The sequence below is a fragment of the Labrus mixtus genome, chromosome 6, assembly GCF_963584025.1.
Source record: "Labrus mixtus chromosome 6, fLabMix1.1, whole genome shotgun sequence".
Classification (NCBI taxonomy): Eukaryota; Metazoa; Chordata; class Actinopteri; order Labriformes; family Labridae; genus Labrus; species Labrus mixtus.
In genome coordinates this window covers 8511020-8529454 of record NC_083617.1, presented here as the reverse complement: position 1 = coordinate 8529454, position 18435 = coordinate 8511020, and the positions used below count along the sequence as shown (strand labels likewise).

Here is an 18435-nt window from a genome sequence, read left to right as displayed (position 1 = left end):
AAAATACATTAAAATTAGTGCTTTTTAGGCATTAATCACTGACAACCAAACAGGTACTTTGAGCACATACAATCAAAATGAAGTTTTGTGTTCAACAGTAACCAAACTATGTATAGAATACAATCATTTCTTCTTTTTACATTTTAAATGAAGTTTTCCCCTTTGGCAAAAACACTGCATTTGATATTTTATATGCACATGGGATTATATAGTGCAGACACTAAATTGTAGATTTTGGTTATCATCAGCACTGATTCAGTGAAGGAATTAGTCATTTCTGAACCCACACATCTTAGAATATAAAAGAGAAAATACTTGGACTATATGTCAGTTTGAATGACAGAGCCGCATGGTGGCTTTTCGTTTGCATATCAGTAATCCAATTGGACAGAGTCCCACAGAGGGAAAAATGTCCTCCACTTGTAAAGCTTTTGTTTTGCAATTTCTGTAAATACTATGAGTGAGTTGGCACAGTTCCCATCACACTGGAAGTGTAGTGTTACACACTTGGCTGGCTCTACAAAGGAAGCTGGCATGCAGAGATGACGAAACACAGGGCTGGATTGACTCTGTTTCACTTGAAGGCAAAACAAAAACTGTAAAAAGGATGATGATCTCTTATTAATAACAGTGTAGCGTAATTAAATTTTTAAGATGTTATATCTTTATTTAACCTCGGATTTAAGAAGGGGCACCACTTCCTGTTAAAGGAAGAAAATAACTTGGTATAAGTTAATTAATTATCAGTCAGTTTCATATCTTGAAAGAAGTAAGTTCTGGAAATGTTAAACAAGAAAACACACAGACAAAGTCCTGAATTTTATGTGTAAAATTTAATATAAAAAAGGGAAACAATAATGTATAGATGAAACAGATAAAGAATAGGATTATTATGATCAGGATAATGCAATTATAATGTATGGTGACATTATATATTTAGTAACGAGATAAGACGTGGTATTGTTTGAATGACTTAATCAGAAAATAGTCAAAAAGAAAAAGTTGATAAAGGAATTTTGGGATTCTATTTGGATTTAAAGGAGGGCTCTGAATAGACACGACTCAAGACTCAATCTTCCAACACCCCTTGCCACCAGCAGTCTTACTGCGAGATGTGTTCAATTGAACTCCACCGGCTGGTCCCACGTTTCAGTCTCTGGCAAGCGGTTCTTTTCAGGCCCAGAGAGGTCCACGGGCCAGATTAGATGCCTTGACACCTTGGTCGGAGTGTGCAGCTGGGATGGAGATTGTACGTCGGTTCAGCCTTCGTCTTAGAAGCTCCAAGAGGATCCAACAGGAAAAGTATTAAAGAGTCTTTTGATACGTCGATTTCCAATTCAGATTAACCTGATGGCCATCTTGATGAATCCAAATTAAGGAATTGGCGTTCAAAATTGAAGAGCAAAGACTTTGGAGAAGAAAGTTCAAAAACCTTGCTTGAGCCAGAAAGAATTGATGTTCCAAAAATTGTGCGTGAAAAAGAAAGTTCGGCAGAGACTCGTCTCTACGGCACAAACTTAAAAGAAGTGATTCGGACCGAAGTCCGAAGAGAAGAGAGCAAGAGCTGAAGCTCTAAACTTCAAGAAACCAAAAACTAAGAAGAACCCAAAGATCTGAGCTCAGTGTGAACTCTTATCAGCTGGATGAGAAGAGGGGGTCTGCAGGCAAAGAGGGGTTGCCGCCCACGGGTGATTCCCATTCTGACCGGAGGACAATTGTTTAAACTAAACCGAGTTTACTCAATAAGATTAAGAATAAGAATCTAAACATATATACGTCACCATCCATTCATTTTGATATTATTTCTATCAGATCCACGTTGATGTAGGGTCACGTCATATATTTAGACAAACATTTTTATCAGATTCATGTTGAGATGAAAATCACACCATCTGGGAACATCCTCAGTTAATGCCAGCCTGTAGGTGAACAAAAACATGTTATACAGTCAACATTCTTAATAAGACATATTAATAAAGTAGGAAAAGAAATTGGTGTCTTTAAATAACACCATCTATAGCTAATATCAAAGAGTATGCTTTATAACACGTCTAAATGTATAATTATGAAGGTTACGTATTCATGGATATTCTAACACTAGATGGCAATAGCGCTCCACATCAAATTCCTATTAAACATAATATAACTCTTATTCCTGTTCTGAAGATCAGATTTTGAGTTTAAAAAGATGATTATAATAGATTCAATGTGACAATTACAAATATCTAGATGAAGAAAGACATAAATGTTCATTTGGTGCAGAATTGAACGCTGTGGTTTAATTCAGTTCTTCAGCAGTCCTTCAACAGATGGTCAATTCTACGACTTTGCAGAGACTGGTTTCGGTCACAGTTCATGTCTTTGGGGTCAATTCGTAGATAGCAGAGTGTTCTGTCTCCGCTCGGTTGTTTATTCAAGGTGTTGTAAAAGTTCATAATATCCTATCTGAGAGGGAGACTTAAGTCATTGATCAGTTCCTTTGTTCCTTGGTAAAAGTAATGTTAATCTGCAGTCCTGAGTCCTGCAGGAAGAGAGGTCGTAAAACGTGTCTGCTGATAACGGCTACAACAAATTCATAGAAATATAAACTACTGCAGCTAGAAGTATGGATAGCAGTTTGTCTCTCTCCTGTAAATGGTAAATGGACTTGAGTTTATATAGTGAGGGGCGCTTTTAGGCCGCATGTCACGCCTACCCATTCACACCCATTCACACTCTGCTGGCAGTTCTTGCTAGTAGTGAGACCATCAGAAGTAACTAATCCCATCATACACATTTATACACCGCAGACATAGCAGTCGGGGCAATTTGGGGTTAAGTGTCTTGCCCAAGGACACATCGGACATGTTGCTGCAGGAGCTTAGGATCAAACCCTTGACCTTCTGGTTGAGAGACGATGAATACCAACCGAGCCTCAGCCGCTCCAGTGAATGTGTTTTGAGTTTAACAAACTATGTATAGTATTTTGTCTTATTTACTGTTTTTGTTAATTCAATCAACCTTTTAGTGTAGAGCCATGTGTTTTCAGTGTAGTTTAAGTGTTTGCAGGTCTTTCATGAGGCTCTAATGTGTTGAGCAATCACGCTCCCTCGTGTTTTAAAACGTAAACATTCCATATTACACTCAAGCAGTTAATCTCATTTACTGAGGGTAATAAAGGTTTCTTTTCATGTTGTATGAAGGCTGGACATGGTGCAACGTCATTCTTAATGTGCACAGCATCATGAGAACTGATATGTACTAAAGTAGCATTTCATAGGATTTGGAGTTCCCAATTACTTCTAACAAAAAAATAAATTCAATTAAAAAGCATACAGATATGACTTACAGTACTTGTGTGAACATTTCTTTACACCTTTGAGTATATTCTTCAGTAAATCTGGAAAGCACATGATTTTGGATTTTGGGTTTTATAGTTTTGTAGTGGGACCAACATCTTTGAAACAGCACTTTTTGAAAAGCAAGCTAAGGCAAAACTGTGACAGATTCATTTTTAAAGTCATGTTGGGTTCAATAGAGACTCAGATCTTTGTCCATGATCATCACACAACATATGAAATTCATCTACGTTCTCACAAATGTTCTTACATTTGGTGGGTTTCCTTCTCAGTCTGATACACAAATTCTTAAATGTAAATTCAGAATTAGCCATTTTTTGCGAGGATCTTTGTTCTACAATTACGAATTTGAGATTTTCAATCTACCGTCCTATGCCACCTCCATATGATTAACAGACTTTACATATTTTTACCTATGTTTCTCAAGTTTTCTGATCTTATAATCCTGTGATTCAGACCGACTACAGCCACACAATGTCAGGCCTGTGTCCCCTCTAACCCCTTGGCATGAAAAGCTGCAATTGATGTTGCAACTGCATGAAACATGACAAATCCATTGTGTGCTTAGCATGATGGCTGGATTTTATGTCATTAACACACATGGCGGTCGGCTAAAGCGGAACCGCAACACAGGCTTTTATTGTACGCAACATGTGTGCCCTTATCACACATGAAACTCCAGACTGAACTGAGCGTTCACTGACTTTTGATATGTCTGCCTCCCTTAAAATGGATTTATTGTTTTTTCAATTTAGGCAGATGACCAGTTGGTTTAATCTCTAGAGGTCAGTGTGTCTGTCCAGAGATTGAGTCCCTGGAAAATTGCAACAAAGCAAATGCTGATGTGTTCAAATTCAGAAACAACTGTCCTGTCACATGACCAACTGAGTGGCAATAACATAGATCCTCTGTAGTGTGATAAAAGCTTTGTTGATCAATCAGTGAATGAGCAGAGCGATTAGAATGATGCATTTGATTTTAAACTGAAATAAATGACTACATGATCAAAGACAGATTATCTGGGAATAATGAATGGTTTGCTCGTATGATTGCCTGCAGATAGAAGCACAAACTCCATATCTGTAGACATACTGACATGAGCATATTTGTATCTGTAGCCTCTGGATGGGACATCAGTCAAACTGTAATGCAGCACCTATAGCAAAAAACAACAACATGAGTCTAAACATATTAAAATGATTATTTGAAAATGTACATATATCATATTTGGGGAGTAGGATAAAATTTGAGTGTTTTGAGGCTGCAGCTCTGCAGACACCTGTTGTGTTTAGTCAAAGCTACGCGGAGCTGCTCGGCTGCATCAAACGTGTCGCCTCGTCGTTTGACATCAGCAGCGGCTGCATCCTCACCGGGGCGCGGACGCACAAAGGCTTGTTGTGTAACTAATTGAGGGCTTTGCTGTTGCGGTGGGCAAATACGCATTAAGAGCTGCGGTTTGTGTGGTTCTGTTCATTAAGGCATTCCTGCACGGATTGGGGCGACAGAGAGAGGGGGGCTTTACATAATGAAGTGCATGCTTTTCACGTGAAATGCCCCTTTAAAAGCGGACTCCCTTCACTTTCATCCAGGCACATAGTAAACGAGCAGAGGCGAGGAGTGAAAAGTCTGTGACAGCTGCACTTTGAGGGTTTTTGTCAGTTCGGCTTCAGGATGGTTGCAACGTACCCGTTACCGGAGGGCTTCTCCGACTTTGACGTGTTCTCCCTGGGATCATGTCTGCTGGTGGAGGGTGAGTGGTTTTGTTTTGTTTAGTGTAGTGTTGGAATTCAACCAAATCCTGCGAGGGCTGAGCCAGCTGTAACATCCACCTCTGACAGGACCTTACGCCGCTCGGTCACTGACACCAGGCTTTAATGTTACGAGAGGAAGGATCTGTATTTTTCTCTGTAAAATACCAGAATAACCTCCACTTATACACTGTACACTAATATCTTTATTATGAAATGTTACGGTGCTGCATGCGGCGCGATACAGTGCATATCGTTCTGCTCACTATTTCTCCCCGCGTAAACACTGCCTTCATCCACAATATGAACTGCTCATTCCTCCTCTATTGAAGGTCTGCTGGGCTTCTTTCTAAATATGGTGACAATCGTCGCCTTCCTCAAAGTGAGAGAGCTGAGGACCCCCAGCAACTACCTCGTCTTCAGTTTAGCGTTAGCTGACTGTGGCATCTCCATGAACGCCACCATCGCCGCTTTCTCCAGCTTCCTGAGGTGAGTGATGTAACAGCCACCTCCTTTCATAAGGTCGGAGTGTACAGTGGCCATAAATAATATGCAATGAGTGAATGATAGCGTTGGTGTAACAACTTCTATTTGCCCTCGAGGGGAATAATCGAAAGTAATCGAGGAGCAGTGAGGGCTTCGGAGAGGGGGGAGCGCTCAATACATTGAACCAGCCTTTGTCATAAAGTGCAGAGGATTTTCAGCCTGTAATCAGGAGATGAGAGATGCTGCTCCAGGGATTATACTCTTATTTTTATTATTTATTCTTTAAATATACACCCATGAGTGATTATATATTCTATTAATTTTATGCATGCTTTAAATAAAGATCCATTGGCTGAAATAAATATATTGATTGATTGCTTTTTCCTTTAGCTTCACCATGTTTGACAGGATCATATTTAGCACATGCTGTAGAGAACATTTCTTTGCCGTCATTCTGTTTATATGAGTGTATTAATGTATGTTTATGTGGCATGTATGTGTCTCCAGATACTGGCCTTACGGCTCTGATGGTTGCCAGACTCACGGTTTCCAGGGCTTCATCACAGCTCTCGCCAGCATCCACTTCATAGCCGCCATCGCCTGGGACAGATACCACCAGTACTGCACCAGTAAGTTAACACCTCCTTCTGCACCAGCACCAGCACCAGCACCTGCATAGTTCAGCAGGTAGCCACAACCAAACACGTTCTTCTTTTTCCTCCACTGCGGAGCACAGTTTCTTTTGGCACACAAAACACTGAGCGGGTGTTTGTCCCCGGTCTCAAGCTGGTCTTAAGAACTCCTGCTATTCTGAGGCAGACAGCTGATCAACAAGTGGCCTGTTGTCTTATTAGGCTACAGACTGTTGTGATCACCACAGAATAACACAGCTGTTGCTGTAAGATAAGCAAATGGTGTTAAAACTGCAACCTGAGAGGTTTATGAATAAGAAGGCACACTTTTCTTATTAAGCTATAAAAATCAGCCTTACTGCGACTTGTAGCCATTGTTAGCAGGATCCATGTAAGAGGAACTGTCTCGACACCTCTCCATAATTTTTACAGTTAGCTATTCTGATGTGAGCAGGTGAAAACAAGTTGCTACAGCATCAGTAGTGCGACCATTACCAGACTGATTAAAAATACGAGCACTCACTCACATTGTCAGAGGTGTTAGAAATAGTAATGAGGAGTGTTTCTACTCTCTCGCTCTCTTCAGGGACAAAGCTGCAGTGGAGCAGCGCCATCACTCTGTCCATCTTTATCTGGCTCTTCACCGCCTTCTGGTCCGCCATGCCCCTCATCGGCTGGGGAGAGTACGACTACGAGCCCCTCAGGACCTGCTGCACCCTGGACTACACCAAGGGAGACAGGTACACATGATTACACCTACATGCTTCACTATGCAATGGAGATAAATGTAGATGTCTTCGCATTCTCTATACCTGTTCTATACTAAGACCCTCCTGTGCGTTCACAGAAACTACGTGTCCTACCTGATCCCCATGGCGATCTTCAACATGGCCATCCAGGTGTTTGTTGTCATGTCCTCCTACCAGTCCATCGCACAGAAATTCAAGAAGACCGGAAACCCCAGGGTAAGAGAAAATGACTCTAAACTTCACTTATTGTACATATTTTATGAAGTATTTCTTTATATTTTAGTAGAAGTTGTATTCTTTCTCTGTTGTTTTACACTAAAACACACAAATAATCGTTCATTATTTTAAATAAACAGGATCAGAAGTTTTAAGCGATTTGGATATTCACTCTCAGATTTCAAACTTAAGTTGGAGGACAGGCTTAATTTTGCTTCAGTGCTCTAATCTACCATTTAACCACATGCATGATTCAGAGGAATTTAGAAATTCCTCTAAAATCCAATAAACTGGCGGCTGGAAATAACTGAGTCTTTGTGCCAAATGTGAAATTTCTCAAATTATGAACAGCACATAAAAGTCTCCATTCTTTGAAGTCATCCACTATGATGAATCACAGATCCCCCTCTACTGTCGTCTATTTCATCTCTTCCTAGAGTAACTCCTCCACGTGGTCCCTTTTCAGGGAAACAAAACAGACTCTGAATGTGCAGCCTGCAGCTTGTGACATATATAGGCCACGGGAGGAAGGCCGGGCTCTTTAGTTTGGATTTCTGACAGTAGCTGCTCTTTGAAAACAAACTGTATCAGTGAATGGAGTTCAATAGTTGCGTTCCTCAGGGGGCAAATCAGGTTGCCTCACTCTACGTTGCATAAGCCCATTATTCACAGTCATCCGAGTTGGCCTGAGACACTTTCATTACAAGCACAAAGGCTGCAGAGGAAAGACAATTAAATTATGCAATTATTTAATTTCTGCCCAATATGTCTGACACATGACCTGTGTGCGATAAACACCAGCAGGTATTTCATTGTCCAGACACGTCCTGCAGTCAGGAAAGGGTGAAGGAAAGTTGTGTCAGAAGTTGCTGCATGAAAATCTTCAAATGCCCCTGAAACTTGCATGTCAGGGCAGGTTTCTCTCTCTCTTGTTCAAACTCATGATGAGGAGCCAAACTTTGTTCAAACCCATTTAAACCTTATTTAAAACGTTAGTTCCGTTGAAGTTCGCAAGGATTCAAAACATGCCAAATATGTCAGGCAGATTTTGTGGGAAATGTGGAAAGAATGATCCAATTAGATGGGAATTGCAAGTATCAACTAGCTTACAATACAGAGCAGAAGCTGAGTGAATGAATATGAGTCTTTTAGACATTGTGTAATACAATCAATTAAAGCTACTTTAGATGTGCATGCATGAGGATAACTTGAAGTTGTTTTAATTTTACTCTGTGCATATTAACTCTGGGAAATGTCATGAAAGTGCAGCCATTAATGTGTGGATTACCAACCCTTAAAAATACCCCAGATGTAAAAAAAAAAAGAAGCTAATCTTAAAGCTACGGGTTAACTTTCTCTCTTTGTGTTTTAACTCTAACTAATAAGAAGCCTTTGTCGACCCCCGGCTTACAACAACCTGCTCCTTTATTTTAAGCTCTTTCTGATAGTTAGCTTGAATGATCTTAACACAGATGCTGTTTTTCTCCCAGTCATTATCCCATTCGTGTGACTCGCCCTGGAGTCAAAAACCTCATGACACAAGGCATTTTGTTCTTTACTCTTCATGGTTGAACTTAACTAATTGTTCTTGTCCTGATCTTATCTCTCTCTCTCTGGTTGCTCCACTTTTCATTCCTTTCTGTTTTTATTTCACCCTCCTGTCCTGCTCGCTCTTTCTCTCTTTCCTTCCCAACCGCCTGTAGTTTAACGCCAACGCCCCTCTGAAGACCATGCTGCTCTGCTGGGGCCCCTATGGTGTCCTGGCTTTCTACGCCGCCATAGAGAACGCCACCTTGGTTTCCCCTAAGCTCAGGATGGTAAGCATCGTCCGTGTATTCTAGTCCTCTGACTACTCAAAGCACTTTTACAAAACCCGCTGACGAAGCAGTGGGAGCAACTTGGGGTTAAGTATCTTGCCCAAGGACATACCTGACATGTAACTGCAGGAGCTGGCGATCTAACCCCTGACCTTCGAATTGAGAGACGACCCACTCCACCTCTGAGCCACAGTCGTATAAACTTGTCAAGGTCACATCTTGGAAATGTAAACTTGTGCAATAGAATATTGCAAATGTCCATTTCTCTAGAATATTAAGATTGAAAAGCTTAAAGCTATGCATGCTGCTATTTCTTTAGAAACACCATGAAGCTCCTGTTTCAATAGAGATTTTGTATTTTCTCACAAAACAATCATCATCCTATCTTAAATTGGATGTAACCTTAAACCTTAGAGATAAAGTTAATATTGACTAAAACTCAAAGCATGTTTGCAGAGTCTGTATAGTGAGCTTTCAACATATTTTAGTGGTCATAAAAAGGTATTGTTTACAGGATTGTATATTTATTTGGAACATCTTTCACTACAACTGTGACAATAGTTTGATAACTCTACCCATGTGATTTTCCTTAAGTTAACAGTTGGCCACGTAAGCCTCTGATTGGTTAGTTCAGTGATTAGAGACGAGGAAGTGATGTTGTTGTAGAGTTAAAAGAAGTGTGGAGAAAAGTAAAAGAGCTGCTAAATAAAAGAGATAAAAGATAAACTTCTCAATGCTGTTTCTCCCCACCCAAAAAAAAAGAGTGAAATTCAACACATTGTAGCTTTAATTAATCAGCATGATAACGGTACCTCAGTACATCTTGATGAGAATCTGTAACCCTGTACTGACTACCTCCTTGCACCTGTCTCTGCAGATGGCTCCCATCCTGGCTAAGACTTCTCCCACCTTCAACGTCTTCCTGTACGCTTTGGGAAATGAGAACTACAGAGGAGGCATCTGGCAGCTCCTGACCGGGGAAAAGATTGATGTGCCTCAAATTGAGAACAAGTCCAAATAAACTAAGCATGTAATAATTACACACACATTCTGTCCTGGTGGTTTCTCACAGGTACTTAGATGTTTGCTGTCTGTGAGTGTACGTGCATGTGGTGTGTTTTGAACGGTGGTTGCCATTTCCCCTTGTAAACATCTGTCCTATATTTGTAGGCCTTTGTTCCTGAAATTGTATTTAGTAAAAGGACCAAACGATATAAACATTTCCTTTTGGAAGAATCTAGAAGCAACTGGAGCTCATTTTCATTTCAGTAATTTCACTGGACTTTTTCTGTAACAAACACATGATTTGTTTTGTATTCTTGGGACAATGTTGAAACAAATAGAAGTAATTGCATTAAGCAGGGGGTGACTTTCATTTTGCATTTCATAAGAAATGTTTACTGTAAACAGACTTTAATAATAGAAGTTTGGTCTTTATATTCAAGGTTATCTTAGAATACAAACATCCCTGAACAGGAAGTATTGTTAGGAACTTCAAACCAAAGCAAATATTAGCATTTGATGTTTTGGCTGTTTAACCTTAAACAGCGATGCAGCGTTGCTTTTCTTACAGTCAAAACATCATTGTCACTCGTCAACAAAAGGCAGCTATCTTAGCTTTGTCAAGGGGAACAAATCGAAACGTAAAAAAAATGCTTTAGTCTCACAGCTAAAACGTTTTTAACAAAGGATTCAGGTCACCAATTTCTCTCTGGGTCTGACAGACGGAGAGTCTTCCCTCCTCGTCAAGTGCCTGTCAATTACATGTTAAAGTGTTTGCATGCACTGATGTCTCGTCGTGCTCCCTAAGCTCGATTGTGAACTCTGTGTCCAGAGTTAGAACTGCACTAATCCTCAAACAAGAGCAGCATTCATCGATACACAGCCCCCACGACAAGTAAGAGATTAGTCGCTGGTTGTAGATTAACTGAACATGCTTCTTGCTTTCTTATTTGCAGATAAACAAAGACAAAGGTCTGTTAACATTTACACTACATTCGAATGATTATTGATATCCACTTATCATTTAAAATATATAGTCCTGGTATGGATTTAATACTTTACAGTTAAAAAAACAACTTTATCATATCATTATATAATACTATTTTTCATACATGTAATTTAGTTTCCATACTAACTTTACTGTCAACAGGCCTTGTTTGACATTTCTGTTGTCTAACCACAACGATAGACAATACACAATAACATAGTGGTTATCATATAATCAATATTTTCTGGCAGTAGGTTTCAAAAACCAATAGTCCACCTAAGAAGTGCTTTAATGTAGTAGATCATTACGTTCAGATCAGGTTTATAAGGATTTTTATGACGCTATAGACAATCCATCTGATCAGAGCTGGAGTCAGAGTGTTGGTCGATAAAAGAGGCGGGACACTCAAAGACAAAGGATTCCTATATAATATGCATAAAGGTTCAAATGCAAATGAGGTTTCAATGCTCTGTTGCATATCATTCACACTATTAAAATGTTTAATTCTCAACAACATGATCAAGTCTATTCACAACCATACTCTTATATTTAAATGTTTAAATAACTGAAGTGTGAAGTTCTTAAAATCCTTAGAGGTCATTTAGAGGCGAGCATCTTGACTCCAGATGTTAGCAGGCAGGATGACAATGATCCCACAAAATCTATTGTATAGTAATATATACATTTGTATACTTATTCACCTCTGAAAATCCCTGGAATCTTGATTATAATGTTGTTTTTTGTCTTTTAAATGTTATTCTTTTTCTGTTCATAACTGACAGAAGATGATCTTCCATGCGGAATGAATCGTCCATTTATCAATGCAATCTTAGATAATTAATAAAGAATTCAAACTGTTTTGTCTCTCTGTCTTCACTTTAACTGACTCATTGTGTAAAAAAAAAAGCAGCAAGCTCCATCTGCATTTTAACTACCATTATAACTATACATTCAATACTTAAAACTGTTCCATGCTTTACTGAGTAAAAACCTTTTTTATCTTACTTTTTTCCCACAAATCTTAAAGATACATTTGTGAAATTAATCTAGTAACTTTGCAGATTCAGATCATTTTCATTGTGATGTATTATGATAGATGATACTCCTGCGGTCCACACAGTAGCAGTGTGTAGCAGCCCCACTCTGACATCTCTCCATTAATGCATGCCCACAGGTCATGTTTGTGCATGTGTGTGAGAAGCATGTTTCTCAATAACAGAGTGTGAAACCAGAATTTCTCCTCCGGGATTAGTAACGTATGTAACATGTATTACACTTAATTTTATACAAGTAAAAATGTTGTGTGCATAACTTTTACTTTACTATTTGTGGTACTTGTTTTTGTTTTTTCTGCAGCTCTGAGTCTTTCCAGCTCTTGATGTGAGTCGTTACAATTAAAGTGAACTAGACATTCTCCGACACCAGCACGAGGATGATCATGCCCAGAGGTTAACGTACAGTAGATGCCCCCAGTTGGTGTTTCTAAGCAGATTAATTGACGGCCGCCTGTCAGCAGAGCCGGTTGTTGCATAATTGCATGTGTTAATGACACATATGTACTGTAGTGGGTAAACGCAGCACTTGTTCTCATCTGTCAGCTAATTCAGTCATCTGCAGGAAAACACAATAGATTACACTTTTAAATGCCATGATGTTCATGAGATATTAGGATGAAGATTTGCTTTATACATCAGTCCTGAGCAGATTATCTTTTTTAGAATAAATAAAATACTCCATGACGTGTACATCAGAGTCCCTAGACACTGAAGGACATATGGAGCTGTCAGCTGGTCTGAAGAGTCACTTCCTAAGCCGACACAAACGGATGTTTGCAGTTTGAGAGCACGTTATGCAATAATTCATTAGGAAAAAAAACGTCAAATCAAACTAAAAGAATAGTTATTCAATGCTTTATTTGACAGAAAATGCATCTATGTTAGACTCTGTATAATAGTTATGATAGACATGACACAATCAGAAACCTTCCATCCTTACAGACCAGGATAAAAATGGACAAAAAACCTGACGGTGGCATCACTGTCACATACTGAAAAGACACAACCTGCTTAGTTTTGAGAGCGTTTTGCATTTATGTTTTCTCAAACTAGTTTTTAAATGTATCAACAATCTCACTCCTGCACCTCTTTCCAGATATGTTCAGGACAGAACGGGTAACAAGAAGCATTGTGAATGGAAACTATAACATACACAACGCAGATCTACATTTGGACCATCAGCTTTCTCCATCAAAGGCTGTAAACTCTGGAGCACATTACCACCTGAACTCAAAATAACTTTTGCAAAAAGGTGGCTGCAAGCAAACCAGACCTGTACCAATTTTAAATCGTATAATCTGAAATCTGTAATTTCCATTGGTTTACAGCATTTGTATTGTCATATTTTTTATGTATTTGAATGACTCCTTATATAGTGTTATGTGGTTTTATGTGATCAAATGTCTATATTTTTACTTTGTTTACCCAAAGGCCCCACTAGGGACAAAAGTTGGAAATTAGCAATAGCTATAATCTCTCTGTGCAGCACCTAAGTTTCATGCACTGTTTTGAGACTATGTTAATGTTCATCCGGTTCCTGAGAAGCAGCAGTAAACCAGTCAGACTGGAATCATTGCAGTGACACTGTAAATACACTGATAAAATATTGACTATTCTGACAACCACTATCAGTTACACAATACAGTACGTTTCTGTACTGTTTATAAAAGAAGGATTATGGAAAGTGGTTGTACATCTTGGTGGCCATTGCTCACCTATTTGGTTAAACTATATAATCAGCAAATAAAACAAACTCTGACCAAACTGTAGAATGACTCTGCTAAAATACTCACACAACATCCAAATGCCTTCGTTGCAATCTCTGGGGATTTTAATCATGCCTCTCTCTCTACAACCCTACCGACTTTTCACCAATTTGTCATGTGCCCTACCAGAGACAATAAAACACTGGATTTACTGGATGCAAACATGCAGGATGTATTGGTAGGTCAGACCATAACCTGGTTCTGCTTAGTCCCACCTACACACCCATTGTTCAGCGGCAACCGGTAACCACGAGGACAGTCAGGAGGTGGTCTCAGGAAACCAATTAGCTCCAGCAAGGGTGTTTTGAGGCTACAGACTGGGATGTGCTCTGCGAACCCCGTGGGAATAACATTGCCTCCATGACGGATTGTATAACTGTACCTACTAGGGAGGTGAGGTGCTTTGCAAACAATAAACCCTGGACCACCAGGGATTTAAAATGTCTGCTAAATAAAAAGAAGAAGGCATTCAGGGACGGTGACAGTGAGTTGCTGAAGAGCGTACAGAGGGAGTTGAGGGCGAGGCTGAGAGAAAACAAGGAGGCATACAGGAGGAAGCTGGAGAGCAAGCTCCAGCAGAACAACATGAGGGATGTGTGGCACGGTATGAAAACCATAACCGGCTTCAAGGTGAAAGGAAATCAGGCAGAAGGTAGTCAGGAAAGGGCCAATGAGATGAACGTGTTCTTCAATAGGTTCAGCATGAGGCCTTTGGCTACCTCCCCGGCCCCTGATAGCCACACAGACCCTACATCCTCCCCCCTCACAAAGGCCCCCCCCCCTCCCCGCAAGTTACCTGGACGGCACCCCCCCAACATGCTCTGACCCCCACCGTGCAGCACCCCTACCCCACACTTCTCTGGCCTGGCTGTCTGTCTCCAGTAGCCAGGTGAGAATGCAGCTCGAGAGACTCGGCCAGAACAAGGCAGCAGGTCCAGATGGCATCAGCCCCAGGGGTTTTGAAAGCCTGCGCAGGTCAGGTATGTGGCATTTTACAGCATCTTTTCAACCTCAGCCAGGGGAGGGTGCCAGTGCTGTGGAAAACATCCTGCCTTGTTCCGGTCCCCAAGAAACCCTCTCCCTCTGCGCTCAATGACTACAGACCAGTTGCCCCAACATCGCACATCATGAAGGTACTTGAGAGGCTGGTCTTGGCCCACCTGAGACCACAGGTGACCAGCTACCTGGACCCATTGCAGTTTGCATGCTGCCCAAGGGTGGGGGTTGAGGACGCCATCATCTACCTACTCCACAGAGCCCACTCTCACCTAGACAAGTCTGATAGCACTGTGAGGATTATGTTTTTTGATTTTTCAAGTGCTTTTAACACCATACAGCCAGTACTGCTACGTGAGAAGCTGGAGCTGATGCAGGTAGACACCACCACAACATCATGGATCATGGATTACCTGACTGACAGACCACAGTTTGTGAGGCTGGGGAGGTCTGTGTCTGAGCGGGCGGTCAGTGGCACAGGAGCGCCGCAGGGGACTGTGCTGCCCCCTCTCCTCTTCACACTATACACCTCAGACTTCCAGTATAACTCTGAGGCTTGTCACTTACAGAAGTTCTCAGACGATACTGCGATAGTAGGGTGTATCAGTGGTGGAGAGGAGACAGAATACAGGCAGCTGGTGGATAACTTTGTTGCATGGAGTGGGAAGAACCACCTGGTGTTAAATGTAACAAAGACCAAGGAAATGGTGGTGGACTTTAGGAGGGCCAGGCCTGAGCTAAGCACCATCTCTATCCTTGGGGATGAGGTGCAGGTGGTGGAGTGCTATAAATACTTGGGGGTGCACATGAACAATAAACTGGACTGGAAGCACCACACAGAGGCCGTCTACAAGAAGGGTCAGAGCAGACTCTACTTCTTGAGGAAGCTTAGGTCTTTTAATGTGTGTAGCAAAATGTTATCCATGTTTTATCAGACTGTTGTGGCAAGTGCCATTTTCTTTGCAGCCGTCTGTTGGGGCAGCAGCGTCAGGGCTTGTGACTCTAAAAAGCTTAACAAGCTGATTAGGAGGGCTGGGGACTGCTGTGGAGCCCCTGGAGGTGGTGTTGGGCAAAAGGATGATACAGAAACTGTTGAACATTATGGACAATAACATGCATCCCTTACACAATCTTGTGTGTGAACAAAAGAGTGTTTTTAGTGGGAGGCTACGGCAGCTAAGCTGCAAAAAGGACAGATTTAAAAATACTTTTTTACCTACTGCAATTGCACTTTATAACGACTCCCCTTTAAGTAAGGACAGAAGACATTTAAACTTTTAAACTTTAGCCTGAGTTGCATATATCATATATCAAACTGTACTGTGGGCTCATGTTTTTTTGTATGGGTGGGATATGTATGTATATGTGTGTTGTGTTGTGTGTTTGTATGTATGCTGGCTGCTGGAACACCTAAATTTCCCTGCTGGGATGAATAAAGTATATCTTATCTTAACAGTGGTAATGTTTGAGAAAAGCACTTTGAATAGCTAGTGCATTTTCCAGGGGTATTACCTTGTTGTGTAAAAAAAAAGAGAGACTTTTCTCTCTTCATAGATTATTAGTACCCAAAAGGATTTGTCGTCACAGATGATGTCATCAGATTAATCATTAAAACCACACAGACCAGAGATTTGACGTCACATAACTACTGGATTATGTTATAGTTTGAATCCAAATATCTGGCAGGAGACCACAGTGTGCTCTTTTTTTCATTTTTTTTCCATCGGCTTGCCCTCTCTTACAATCAAACATATTCAGGTACTTAGAGTTCACTGAGGATTATGTCTGGTCAACCAGTGAAGTTTCATATGGGCTTTTTGAGCGGATTACTCAGCAACATGACCACGAGTGCAGGAGAAAGAGAGGGAGGCGAACAGAGTCAGGACTGTTCCAGAAGGAGAGGCGAAGTTAGGATATGAATCTGCATTCCACTGAGCAATGTGGGAGAGAAAATAAAGAATATTACAAGGATTGATGAGGATACTTGTAACAAAAATATTGCTATATTTGCTGTGGCAAGACTGGCATATATCTGCTTCCTCTCCAGTTCACACAGACTTCCAGCTGACCGGGCCTTTGTCTGTCCATCATAACAGTTCATTTAATATAGGGTGTATCATGACTGTGAAAAGCTTTGGAAACTTCTTTTATGAAATCACAAATCTGGTGCTACTCATGTGGAAGGTTTGAATCAGCTATTATTCAATATGAAACCAATAGGATGAGAGTTTAAATCAAAACAACTAAGAGTTGGCTATTATATAAAGTCACTTAAGACATTTGTTTTTCATGCTGAACTAGAGTTCTTGATTTGGACGTTGGAATTAGATACTTCAATAAGTAGCCTACTGCTATGTTAAATGTTTTGAGGCTATGATTGATTGCAGCATCCAGAAGCACTCTGGACTGTTCCTGTTTATACGGTGCTCTCGAAATAAAAAATAAGATGTCTTGCAATGTTGTGCTAATCTTAAGCATGCTAACAAGCTAACCGTAATAATAGCATGATGATGTTAGGTGGTTAAGGTGTGAATCTGAATTAAGCATATTAGGGCTATGTCCCAGCATAGGGGTTAAATCCTTGGGAGGACTAACACCGAAAAACTTGGGTGTAATTTTCAAGAAAGTTATTCAAGCATGACATGTAAATAAATACAATCAATCATATAAGAGCTTAGTAATGTTCAGCAGGTGCAAAGGTTACCATCCACATTTAGCATGCTACCTGCTAACATTTGCAAAGTACCACTAATTACAAACATCAGATGAGGCTGATAGGAACGAATGAACAGGCAGTTGTTGGGCCATTAACAAGTTGCTTTTTCTCTCTGTTATGCAAGATGACTTTAACTTTGAAATCACTTTTTTCTCTCTCTCGTTTAGATATCGAAACAACATCAGTAGAAGACGTTATATTTTTATGCTGCTTTATTAAAGCCTCAAAGAATCAAATAGGAAAAATGAAGCAGTCTATCCCGGTTCACCAACCAGCCTTATTCTAAATCCCTCTTGATGTTATTCAGTGAGAGGTCTGTTGTAAACCTGAAGCACATACAGTTGCAAGAAAAAGTATGTGAACCCTTTGGAATTTCCTAGTTTTCTGCATAAATTGGCCATAAAATGTGTTCTGATCTTCATCTAAGTCACAACAATAGACAAACACAGTCTGCTTAAACTAATACCACACAGACAATTATATGTTTTCATGTTTTTGTTGAACACAACATGTAAACATTCACAGTGCATGGTGGAAAAACTATGTGAACCCTTGGATTTAATAACTGGTTGACCCGCCTTTGGCAGCAATAACCTCAACTAAACGTTTCCTGTAGTTGCAGATCAGACCTGCACAACGGTCAGGAGGAATGTTGGACCATTCCTCTTCACAAAACTTTTTCAGTTCAGCAATATTCTCGGGATGTCCGGTGTGAATCGTTCTCTTGAGGTCATGCCACAGCATCTCCATCGGGTTGAGGTCAGGACTCTGACTGGGCCACTCCAGAAGGCGTATTTTCTTCTGTTGTTGATTTACTTCTGTGCTTTGGGTCGTTGTCCTGTTGCATCACCCATCTTCTGTTGAGCTTCAGTTTGTGGACAGATGGCCTTAAGCTGTCCTGCAAAATGTCTCCATAAACTTGGGAA

General features: G+C 40.5%; 1 protein-coding gene across 1 annotated transcript; it reads left to right on the top strand.

Annotated features, from left to right (window-relative positions):
- Positions 1-4758: 4758 nt before the first annotated feature.
- Positions 4759-11833, top strand: rgra (retinal G protein coupled receptor a). The gene is made up of 7 exons (XM_061039835.1): positions 4759-5088; positions 5419-5575; positions 6080-6201; positions 6791-6944; positions 7052-7169; positions 8873-8986; positions 9864-11833. Exons 1-7 carry the CDS (start codon positions 5010-5012, stop codon positions 10005-10007), a joined length of 888 nt encoding a protein of 295 aa, XP_060895818.1. The 5' UTR covers positions 4759-5009; the 3' UTR covers positions 10008-11833.
- Positions 11834-18435: the final 6602 nt, after the last annotated feature.